Raw genomic sequence first — 12,412 nt, forward strand, 5'->3', positions numbered from 1 at the left:
ACTGGTTAGGACTGAAGCACTGAACACGAAAGAGTGTGTTCGATGCCGAGGTACACACCTCTTCCTCTGAACTGTCACTCAGGTCATTGGCAAGTGAGGCACTCAAGGAGGCCGCCTTGGGCTCCAGGTAGCAGAGGCACATAGCCAGAGGAAAGGAGAGAGTGAGGGCATATGGCACTGAGAAAGAGGCAGAGAGCAGAAAGAAAAAAATGAAGAGGAAGCAAGGCACCAGGGAGGGGGAGCGGATGGGAAGGTAGTGCTGCACGCTGGCAGGCAGGAGGTTGGTTTCGGAGAGGTTAGGGAGAGACAGGTAGCCGTCGTCATCCAGAAGGGAAGGAAATGACTCTGGAAGTTGCAAGGAGAAGGAAAACAATGTTCCGCCTTTGCTGGCTTTTTGCTTATAGCCGAAAGCCATGTCTTGCTCAGCAGAGCAAACTCGTCCCTTTCTGTCAGAATCTGGCTCTGACTCGTTGTGCTTTGAGGCACTCTCTTTGGGCGTCTCACAACCTAAGGACTTTGTTCGAGCACTCTCCTTGCATCTCCTGCGAAGCTTTGCTGAAGATGCATGGTGGCCAGGCTGCGAGGATGGCGAGGGGTGGCAGGAGTCAGTGCCAAGCAAAGAAGGCTGGTGACAGAGAAGGAGCAGCAAACAAGGCGCAAAAGCAAAAGGACAAAAAGAAAACTGTAATTAGTTAATTTTCTTCCGTGATGATAAATAATATATTTATATATATAACATTAAAAACAGTATCTTAGCACTACAGCTTTCCACTGAGTTAAATGGCACATATTCCCATGCCGCACACCACAGGTAGTAGTGAATCAGGATTACAGCTTACAAAAGGCAACTTCTTGATTCAGCATTTGTCTTGTCATCTGCAGCATGGGATTTACATAAGAACCTTCACGACCATATGTGGAGTTTCAGGTGATGCCAATTTCCACTTACTGTAAGATTGGTGTCAGATCATAAGGAGCTTTCAAACATGAAATACATGGAGAGCAACAAAGAAATGAGGGAATGCATTTCTAATACCAACACTGCTTGTGACAGCACTCAGGAGGAGGCTTAGTCGGGGCCAGATGCTTCCCTCCTATGCTTTGGACAATCTCAGCACTAATAACTAAACCCTTTGCCCCCAAATTCCTCTATTACAATATCTGTAAAAAATAGAATAAAAATCTAGGTCCTAAAACTAAACAAAATGCTTTCTGGTTTTGAGGGGCATAAATCCATATGTTAGCTGTCACCAATGGAAAAACACTATACTAGCTCCCATCACTGCCTGGGTTGGTCTCTGCCAGGTGCCTGCACAGCCTGCCCTCACCTCTGCCTGGCATGAGCCAGAGCAAGCAGTGCCAGGGGGCTGCCCCCCTCCCAGCCATGCACTCTGCTGCCCTCCACTATGCTGCAGCCCACTATTTTAGCAGCACGGTGAAAGAAGGGAGATGACAGTTTTGGTCAGGCAGACCCTGTGTTCTTTCACTGGGAATCTGAAGCAGGGTTGACCAGACAGAGGTCCGTGACACAGAGCTACATCTCCCCACAGTGAAAAAGTGACCTTTTTATCCATAGCAACAAGGTAAAACGTACACAATGCTTTTGCTACAAATTGTACCACAACACAAAGAATATTGGCTACCAACAAGCAGCTTTGATACACCATTTTTAGTACATTCAGCATTTCTTTAAGGAAAGTCAAGGACAAAAAATTGGAGCAGGGAGGTGATTCAGCAGGAGGGGTGCTCACAACTAGCTGACCGCCAACTAAACAGGCTCTCTGCAAGCAGTCTCAACCGTCCTTTAGAAGGACAACAGGCCTCACCACCAAACTACCCCAGTACAATAGACTTGCCACAATGCTGACATATTGGATATGTTTTGGCCAAAGTGAACTAGGTGCACTTAACAGAAGTGGCACGCTGGCTCTGTAACAAAATCCGAAGTGCTCCATTCACCACGTATCTTCCCATGGAGCTATAAAAGGCATTTCACTCCCACTGCCACTCCCAGCTCTCCAGAGCAGAACGACTTCAAAGCCAAAACAGCATTTGCCTGTACAAGCTGGTACCAATTCTGAGCCAACAAGCGGTGTTTAGACACATGTTGCACCAATGCTAGCTACCAAGCCTAATCTTTACCAGGTATAGTAACAGTAGGAATGAGATTTAAGCTCAATATTTACTCAGAAGAGCTCCTTCCACTCCCTTTTATTTTGCTTCTGTCTCTTCTCTGACCAGAACAGTTAAAAAAACCAATCTATCAGTTCAGGTAATCTGTATTCCCAAATTAAGCAACCAAACCCAAGCCTAGCTTCAAACTACTTACAAGCATCTTCTTTATGGGCTTAATGCAGCAACCTCAAGTCAAAATTTAACGGTGCTGGACTCACATGACATTATGTGAGCTGAATACACAGAACTTCTCTTTATATTGTAAACACAAAAAAGGCAAAAGTAAATTTATTCTTTGCTACTACAGACTATTCACTTACTAACATCTTTGCAGTGTTAATATTTAGAATAACTTCTATACCTAGATACATATGGATTAAAAAAAGGTAAATGTCTGAGTGGAAAAACTGAAACCTACCTATAAAACTGATATACCCTTAAAAAGGAATATGATTTCAATTTTTCATGTGTTTCTTGAGACCCTATTCTCTTTCTAACAAATGATAAAAACTGTTAGCAGGTCTGCTGGAAGCAGGACAGAGATCTCTGTAGGCTTACAGAACTGAAGCTCTATTAGCAGGCGGTTTAAACAGAACCCACCTCTGGCAGATGGGTGTGTGGGGTGTAAAAATCACTCATTTGTGAGTTACGTATCATCAAAATATTCTCCTAAAATATATTTGCCTATTTCTAGCCATATATAAGGAACGGATGCTCTTCAAAATGCAGCTGATCTCTCCATTGACTTAAGTTAACAAACACCTGGAAAATAGACAGTTTCTATTGGATATTTTCTGCATATTTGATTTTCATCAATGTTTCTCCATGCAGAAAAGAATGGGAGTTTCAAGAAGACTTCAGTTAAATTTTGCAGATATTTTTAATGCTACAATTACAGTTGAGTTTCAAAAGAAAATCTTATCTCACCTGCAATTTCAGTAATTTTTTTCTGATTTTTGGTACCTTAATTGCAACTCTTTTTTAGGGCTTGATCCTTTAACTGCGCAGCTCATTGTGGCCTTATATGATAAGGCTAGAAGTCCAGGTGCTAACATTTGTAAGCGTGACGGTTTCATGGGTGCAACAGTATACATAGAAGGTTTTCCTCATAAATGAAGATGGTAAATCTTACTTGGTTAGAAAGTGCATTTTGTACTACACTTTTTGAATGATATCCTAGATTCAATATTTCACATTCTATTTTCTTCTCTTCGATGTAAAAGAAACAGAGGACATTCTACACTTGATCTTTTCTGATTCTACCTTATTTCTCTTCATCGTCAATCCCTGAAATTCAGTGACTTTTCCGCCCCTCTGTTATATTTGCCCTATCTTAATAACTCAGCAGATATAATGCACAACCATGTGTGTACACGTATGCAGTGGCGGTAGGACTGGAGATGGTGGGGGATGAATGGAACAACTGAGCAGAGAATCATGAACAAAACCAGTTTTCTTCAATGCAAAACTTCAAACAAGGGAAGCAAATGCTTTTGTAAGCCAGGGGAAAAAAAGTTTATAGCAGTATATTAATACCCAAAAGTTAATAGAGAAAAATGCTCATTGAAATAACTGCAAGGAAAGAGAGCATTATGTAGAAGTATATGAGAAAAACACAAGAGTTTAAAGCACAGAGCTACATAAGAACACAGAAGTATTTTGTTGCCTTGTCAAAAAATAAAAAACACAAAGCCCACACTAAATACAAAACATGACTGAAGATCAAAGGAGCAAAATGTTCACTGCTAAGCTACTTTTAGTATTTCCCAAATAGTTCTTGAGTGTTTTGTGAAAAACCATGGTGCTGACTGCTAAGTGGATTTCACAAAACAGTCTGAGACAGGAACTAACTTTTACGACCCTATAGGAAACGTGTAAGAACTATAAAAATATTCATTCAAGACGTGTATATACATGTACCTAAAACTGTGTTTATTCCAGTTTCCCTTAACTGAATTAGGTATCTCCTTCTTTCCTAATAATTCTGCGTTTTTCTGAGCACCCTCCAGGCAGGTCAGTTTTAATACAAAAATCTCAAAACTCTACCTTGGTGTCATGGCGTACTGCTGAGACCGGGGTGACTTCCTCTGCTCTTTTCTTTTTGCCCTCTTCATCATCTTTCTCTTCTTCTGCCTTTTTCTCTGGAGTCACAGTGGTTATCAAGTTGGTCTGAGAGATGCCCTTTGTTGTGGCGTACTGGCCAGTACCAACCTCTGCAGCAGACACAGAATCCTTCATGTACATTTCATGGTTTTCATTCACTGATGCTAAAAGCAAATATTTAAAGAGGGAAAGTCTGAAATAGCTTTTGCTGAGAAGCTGCGTAAAGTTAAAAAGCTGGGTTAGTAAAACATTTGAGATATTGCTGAAAACACAACTATATCATGTTTCAGGAAACCAGAAGCATGTGCATACATTTAAATAAACTGTTTACTCAAAATAAAGCTTGTAGCTTTTATATGCATAAACATACATTATGGATGTCTATACACACATTACTGTAGCTAATGTGTGCATTACACAGTTGTTAAATGTCAGCAAGCCATTAAAAGCGCTACTGTAGTAAAACAGCAGAAAAAATTCAATGCGTTGCCACAGTTATCAGGCAGAAGACATAAGGAAAGCCAGCTATGACATCAGACACGGGGGTGGAAGAGATTTTTTTAAAAATCTGTCAGAATATAACAATGCAGATCAAATGCATGGTAAGTCATGCACTGCATTGCAGGAAATGACAATATTGATATAACACGGGCATATCATCTGAGAATCAAGAAATACGATCTTCGTATTATTGAGTATTCATGTCTGCCAGTAAAGTGAGCTCGTTATCCTAAAAAATGCTGGGAAGTGATGGCATTCAGTTCAGTAGACTGAATATTCAGAATATTTTAGGATGTAAATGTTTGATAATTCAGTAAATTTTAGTCTATAAAAATGATTTTGAAATATTTACAAATACCTTTACATTATAGTAACAACATTGGTGAAGAAATCATAAGCACTGACTTTAAAAAATCTCTTTCCCCCATTTGCAGTTACACAAATTAACATCGTAAAAATCTTGCAGAGTCTAACAAATGCTGGGGAAAAGCGTTTCAGATATCTTGTCTCTCGGGAATGAGCTTAGGAGGCAGGAGAAAGCAAAGGGAGTAGAGGGAGACATCTTGTTTAGATGTTACAAACAAAATAATGCAGAAGGATAATTTCTCTTTTGAGACACATGCACAGCAATCAGGTCACCAGTTGCTTGGTAACGAGCAAGAGGCACATCAGAATTAGAAGATTCCAAAATAATTAATGACTAGCAGCACCTTTAGGGGGAGAAAAGAAGGCTCGTCACTAGTACTTCAAAATCAAAGCTTCTCCCCCTCCCCACCATCAGCTATATTAATTGCCACCTGTTTGTGATATTCTGCAGGAGAATTCACCTCTTTTACATAAACCAGCAGCACTTCTGAATTTAGTCTCAGTCTTTTTTTTTTTTTTTTTCACGAAAATAAGCTACCACCTCTTTTTACTCAATAGCTGACAACAGTAACACCTGATGAAGTAGCTGAGATTCTGAGTCACACGCTGGTTTAACCTAAAGGAGCAGCAGCACAGTGACCTCCATGAACCATGGAGACAGGGAGGAGGAAGAAGGACCTGCATATGTTAGTCTACATCTCACCCCTTCAGAAGTAATGTATGGAAAAAGCCTGTTAGCACTCATCTGACTAGGACACAAAGTAATAGGAGGCAAATGTTACTACTCCATCAGGGGAAGTAATTCATTTATGAATTGTAACATATAATTAAATGAAAAACCTACATAGGAGTAAAAGCGAAGTTAAACCAAAACCCAAACAGTTACTCACGCAAACCTTGAAAAAGCATTAAAGCCTGACTTCCTCAGTCAGGCAGGTCCAGGTGCCTCATCCTTCTCCAAACCTGGGAAGTGCTTTGCAGGTTTGAGGTCAAGGAGACGGGCTCCACAAAGAGTGGACTCCCAAGGACCTCTTCCAGTCAAACACTTGGTAAGAACCACAAGCAGTACATTTAGTACAGTATTTCTCCCCTAGCCCTGCAGTGAACGTGCAGGCAATCACAGCCTCCATTCTGCCAAAACTCAAGGAGATGATATGACAAGAGGTTTATACCTAATCTAAAGCAGTGACCACTGTGAATGACTTTGTCAAGTAAGAGGAGGACCTTACCCCCATCTAAGCTGCGAGACATAGTGTAACGTTTACTAGAAGACCGCTCAAAGTAAGGTGCGGGGCGGTCTATGAGTGCGCTGGCTCTTCTTGTCTGGGCCTGTGTCCGACCGCTGTAGCGAAACTTGGAGCCCAGCGTGAGGAACTTCTTTGGAGGTGCTTCTGGCAGCAGGAGCCTAAAAGACACCAAGCAGTTCACTCATTAACCCTTCCTTCTCCAAAAATTATTCTACTATTTCTGCAGAGGAGAGATGACACCTGTTGGGTATCACTCTCCATCGTAACCTGTGCCTCATAGGTCTGTGGCTAAAAGGGAATCAAAGGATGCCCCTCATACTGCATGGCAAAACCACTTAGGTAACGCATTAGAAGAGATGAGTTCTTCCTAACAAGCAAGAATCACTCAGTCCCTTCCTGCTTGAAAAACAGATTTTTATTTTTTAATCAACAAATCTAAAAATAAGGTGTTCCTTGTATAAGGGACTCTGATCTGGGCTGAAATACAGATATATCTCTCATACTTCAAATTTAACACAGTCCTCCTATGCTGAGGACAGGGCGAGAACAGATTTTCAGGGGATGCAGGGCAATATTCATTCACTGGGATGCAGATATTTTTCATGTTAGAGCCCTCCCACCCTCTATATTTTGCCTATGGAAGCTTGCTGAAGCAGCCATTCTCCTGCTATGGAGTTTATGCTTTAGACATTGATTTTCTATTAAAAATCAGACACCGCAAAAAAAAAATGCACAGTTTCTTTTTAGATCATTTGCCACTATGACTGCATTCCACATGAACATATAGACAACTTGAACCAGGTTTTAAGAAAGGAGAGAAAATCTTCAGTCCTCCCAAAGAGCTTTAGAGGGGATTTTAAGTGTTGGATGACCTTTTGTACCATAGAAAATCTCACTCTCTTGAGTTCCACTGCTAAGGATCTCCTCACTGACTACCCCAGCAGAGACTAACTACACCATTTATTCCACTACTCCAAACTTTTCTCAGGTAGTGTTAGATGTCAAAAATATAGTTGCAAAATTCCTCAGTTACGCAAAAATTGCAGTTATGGATTGGGTATTCTGGTGACCAAAAAAATACACCACCTACACTGTATTTTCATATGTAATTAACTAAAAAACTCTTTTTTTTTTTTTCCTAACTCTTACCCACATTCCCCAGTAACCCTCCATTTAAGCTGTTCTCCCTATACAAGTGTATGTGCAGAAGTGCAACAGAGTCCTTCGCCTCTTTAATTATAGTGAGCGATGATATCACGGTAGAGATAAAGAAAAATGATTAGCTGGGACCATATGGTGATTTTAAACATCCAGTATCTATCTGAAACAGTATGAATAATTTGGCTGAAACATCTTACATTTTTAAGAAGCAATAACCCTCCCTTGTCTGCTCACAAATACCTCGTAATCAAAAAGACAAATTCGATTTAAAGGATTTTGTCTCTGCTGACATTTCTGTTGCATTTTATGGCACAGCTTTAAGAAAAGAAATTCACATACCTGAAAAATGTATGGTGTTCAACACATACTTTCCATAAGCGCTTTGCAGCACGATGATTTGGCAACTTAAACCCAATAGTGCTTTCAAACTGCTCAAACTAGGTAGGAAAAAAAGAAAAAGGGTGTATTTGATGCTGTGCATGTACTTTCAGACAGTGTACACAGGTTCATCTTCATTTCCTCCATCTATATTATCTCATTGCAGAGATGAACACATATGCTCACATATATAACCGCATACATACATATTCTACAGACAAGTCTCTGGAAAGGGAGCTGAGTGATAATCAAAGACAACCTTTGAGGATTGTTTTCTGGGGGAAACCAAGATAACGAGCAGAAGGTTTCTGATGGTGATAGTGATGTTGTATGCCCTATAGCAACAAAGACATAAGTTAAGACTTGTGAGAAAACCATCATTTAAGTGTTTTAACCCTGTTGTTTTAACTTCACCAGTTTAAACAGAAGTAGGGAGCCTGAGAATAGTCTGCAGGGAAGCAATAGTCCCCAGGGTTACACAGACTTAGATTAAGGAGATTTGCAGTGAAAGAACTAGAGTTAGTAAATCACAGTGGTTTTAGCTAATTTATCTCCTGGGGAGGATGAGGAAAAGAAAGGTAATTGAAACACCTGGCGATACTAAGAGACCTTTTCTAGGTTGTGCTGCAGATTTATGTATTTCAGATGCAAAAGCTGTGCCAGCTACAACCACTGTAACATGTTGATGGCTACACGTAGATAGCTGACTAGGTGAAATAGTGTTGCTGTGAGTGGGGAAAGGCAGGCGGAAAGGCACTTGAACGGAAGCCTGGATCCCTATGGGGACCTCACAGAGAGAAATGAGGCAGGAAGGAGCAAAATAATAAAGATGATATAAGCAACACGTGAGACAGTGAATCAAATGTGATTTGGAATGAGACTGCATTGATTATTTTGCATAAGGAACTATGACCTGGTCACAGGATGCTAAATACCAAGACCAGCATTGCTCAAAAGGACTTCAGTGCTGGAGGGCAGGCACTGCGAACATAAGCAGCTATTCTTTTTTGTGGAAAATTGGTTACCAAAACTGTCTGCTGAGAGGCAGGAGTTTGTGGAGTTTGGTTTAGGACTCTAAAAAAGGCTCAAGACCTGGGACTGGCAGGGGTTCCCAGCAGACTTCCCAGGTCATTTACAAAGTCAGTACTGGAGACATTGGCTCAGGACCCCCAACTGCCATGCTGCATCAGAGGAAAAATGTCAGTCCTCAACCAGGTGATATCTGTCCTGCTGTACAGCTCAAACCTTTAAAATGGATCTGGGTTTTTCATCTATCACAGACTGATTATTGTTCCACCACTTAAAATGGAAACACTCCTTTGCCTCTGATTATCCTGACCTCCTGTGATTTTTCCAAAGATTTATCATCTTATATTTGGGTTAATGCACACTCAGCCCAAGAGGTAGACATTTGCTATGCATTCGTCTGAGCCACGAGAGGGCACTCACTGTACGAGATTTCAGAGTCAGAACATGAGCTCCTGTGGGCCGGGGAGGACTAATGCACACAGCTACAAAAAATGCTGAATGACGGATGCTTAACTCCGTTTTTATTGACCTCCAGATTTCTGCTCCAACTCGAAATGTACTATTCTGCTATGCTTACAAAATTTGGTATGGCCTCTCTACAGCTCTTAGTGGGTAAGATGAATAGACATTTACTTAATATAGAACATGACCATAGATGAAGAGCACTCCATGAATAAAGAGTATGCTACTTAAATTCCTGAAGTATTCATAATATAGGTGAACTTGTTACATGCAGATGGCTGCATTTATTCTTTACATTAGTTCCTGGATGTAAATAGAAGAACACTAAAGATTTTACCTGTACTTTAAACAAAGTGTTTACCTAATCTTTCCTAAGAAAATCAGCACAGATTAAAAAATATACAAATGGAGAGGCATGTCAGACATGACAAATCAAGAAATCAATGTGAACGTGAGGTTTTTTAAAAGGTTCATTTATTAGAGAGTGTCAGGATGCCCTTACCTCCCCTGGTCGGATTTTGATGTAGAAGTTGTTCCTCTTGTAGGAAATTTTCAGAACCTTTGGCCAGGCAAATCTATTTATTCTGAGTCTGTCTCGATATATCAAGAGACCACTTGCACAAACTCCCAGCATGATTTCCACTCCTTCAGAATCCTGGAAGAGCAAACAATGCACTTTGTTGAGTATTTTTCTCCTTATACCCTACAGTTCTACAGATTCTTGTATACTGTGTTTCTATCTGAGCTACATCTTTTTAATGCATCAGCTGTAGTGACCTGATTTCTGAGCTACCCTACTCACTGATTGCATTCATGCAAGTAATAGTTAGGTTGGACCAGTGAGAGAAACTCAGTGTTATGAACATTTCCTTTTATTTCAGAATGACACCAAAAGGAGGGGGGGGGGACATTTCAGATATTATTAAAATAATGTATTAACCATATAGCAAAATTTTATTAGCATAATAATAAAAGTGTTAAATAAATAAATAGCAGATTGAAAGTAAGTAGGACAGCATACAAATTTACTTCTCTGGCATCACTCATCTCCATGATTAAGCTTTCTGAATCCTTAGATTTTTCTTCTGCAGTTTGCTTAGCTTGGCTTTAGTTGGTTGACTAGTTTCTTTAATGCTATTGTGCCTATGCTCAGTATTTTCACTTTGAAATGACCAGCGGGCAGAAAGTCAGACATTCAGACCAGAAAGACTCTTTTAAAAGTGTGCAACTATGCCTGTGCTATAACCCATTTTTGACAGGGAAGCTGTAGGTCAGACACGTTAGCACTATAAAAGATTTGGCCACAATCTTATCAGAATACACCCATAAATATGTATTCTTTAAGTAAGGGTATACACTTCTCTTTCCTTTAGAAACCTTCCAGTCATCTAAACCCAACCTTCACTGTTTGCTATTACCACTAGATTGTATAATTCTGTTTTTTCCATTTATCTAAGTTCTAGTACTGCTGGAGAAAAGAAGGATCTACGTTAAAATGCAGAGTTCTTCGGTAATTATTTTAAAACGACTTAAGAGTTACAAAAGTCTGACAACAGAAGCTATGAAGATGCTGGCCCTCTGATAATTATGTAATGAATTCATTGCTTTCCTCTGCTTTTCCCAACAAGCCATCTTTTAGGCACACGGTGAAAAGCCAATCACATTTTAAGATGGACCCAAAGACATGCACGGTCAGTTGTGATGAAAAGGCTGTGGCACAACTTGAAATATAAAAAAAAAATAGTTTTAAAATCAGAAACACAACATACAATGACTGTCATTTCAGTGTTAGAAAACACACCAACAGAGGATGTATGTTCCACCAATGATGTTTCTAAACAAAACTCTGGTGTGACATCACTGTCAGGTACTACAGAAGAGACTTTTTTTGTCAGTAGGCTTTAGTTCCACAGTTTCCTAAGCAGAGAGTAACATCTAAACACAGTGAATACATTCTAAAAACGAAAATCTCATTGCCAGTAATCCCACTACCTGGCAAGCGCACGAAATGCACACATGCTCATATATGGCACATAGCTATAGGTGCAAGGAGCTCTTTCTTTTGATATACTTTTAGAAATTTCTTGAGAAATACGTTCTTCCCTCATGCTGCACTTTGGAGCTGATCTAAGTGCATTCATGGCTTCTGTTGCTAGCTGGTGTCAGAGACTGCTTTTCAATATCATACTTTTGGCACAAAGTGAAACCCGACTAAAAGAATTTGGTTCTTTTTCAGGAGCGATGCGGTTGCATGGAACAGAAAACTGTTCTCTAATGTCCAAGGCACAAGACGCTGAGCTGCACATCCCTGCAGCTCTGCATACGAATGGGGGGCTTCGTCAGAGCAGTGACAACCCAGAAGACAGATCTGTCTATTTGAACGCATTTTTTATTGTAGCCTTGTGTTGGATAATTGAGAACTGTTTTAACAGCAGCTGGTGAGTCCAGCATCTGTTGAATACTGAAGATACTGGCACAGCCTTAATGAATTGACATTTACAGAGAGACATCTGCCACGGCATGACTTCAAAAAGACTTCCCCAGAGATACTTGTCCCCTAGCCTGATACCATCAGATCTCATTGACAGACCTAATGAAAACTAAACATTACTTCTCACGCAGAGTCTACTTTTCCCACCTTCAGCTCAGTTTTCAAGATTACTGTTGGGCTTCTCAACCCACAGACAGACACAATTTGTTTAGCACTGCAGCAGTTTAAATTAAGAACATCAGTTTAAAGAGAGATGGGCTTGTCTACCAACTTCTCTTGCTGTGAGTCTTGCTGTATGAAAAATAGAAGAGTAAAACTGGATACTAATATACTTAAAAACAAAAAAAAAGTTATCTCAATATATCCCATCTTGAATTTCACATTCTTTCTCCAAAATTCTGAAAAAAACCCCACTTAAGCCTTAATGCTATGCTATGTTAAATTTTCAGTAACGAAGCCTGTAAGGTATTTAGAACAGGAACTCACTTTGTTGATGTTT

At 40.1% G+C, this 12,412-nt stretch overlaps 1 protein-coding gene across 30 annotated transcripts in view; it reads right to left on the bottom strand.

Annotated features, from left to right (window-relative positions):
* The window catches only part of EPB41L3 (erythrocyte membrane protein band 4.1 like 3), a 140,690-nt gene that overhangs the window by 18,399 nt on the left and 109,879 nt on the right, over positions 1 to 12,412 (bottom strand). For 16 of the 30 annotated variants that reach the window (XM_054057932.1, XM_054057930.1, XM_054057945.1 and 13 more), the window contains exons 9-13: positions 9,925 to 10,077; positions 7,893 to 7,990; positions 6,375 to 6,550; positions 4,222 to 4,442; positions 59 to 625 (exon numbers count right to left, since the gene is read on the bottom strand). In XM_054057932.1, coding sequence (XP_053913907.1) covers positions 59 to 625; positions 4,222 to 4,442; positions 6,375 to 6,550; positions 7,893 to 7,990; positions 9,925 to 10,077 — 1,215 coding nt within the window. The remainder of the gene's footprint in view (positions 1 to 58; positions 626 to 4,221; positions 4,443 to 6,374; positions 6,551 to 7,892; positions 7,991 to 9,924; positions 10,078 to 12,412) is intronic. The other 14 variants (XM_054057939.1, XM_054057937.1, XM_054057938.1 and 11 more) reach the window with 3 other exon arrangements.

Source organism: Cuculus canorus, chromosome 2 (assembly GCF_017976375.1).
Source record: "Cuculus canorus isolate bCucCan1 chromosome 2, bCucCan1.pri, whole genome shotgun sequence".
Taxonomy (NCBI): Eukaryota; Metazoa; Chordata; class Aves; order Cuculiformes; family Cuculidae; genus Cuculus; species Cuculus canorus.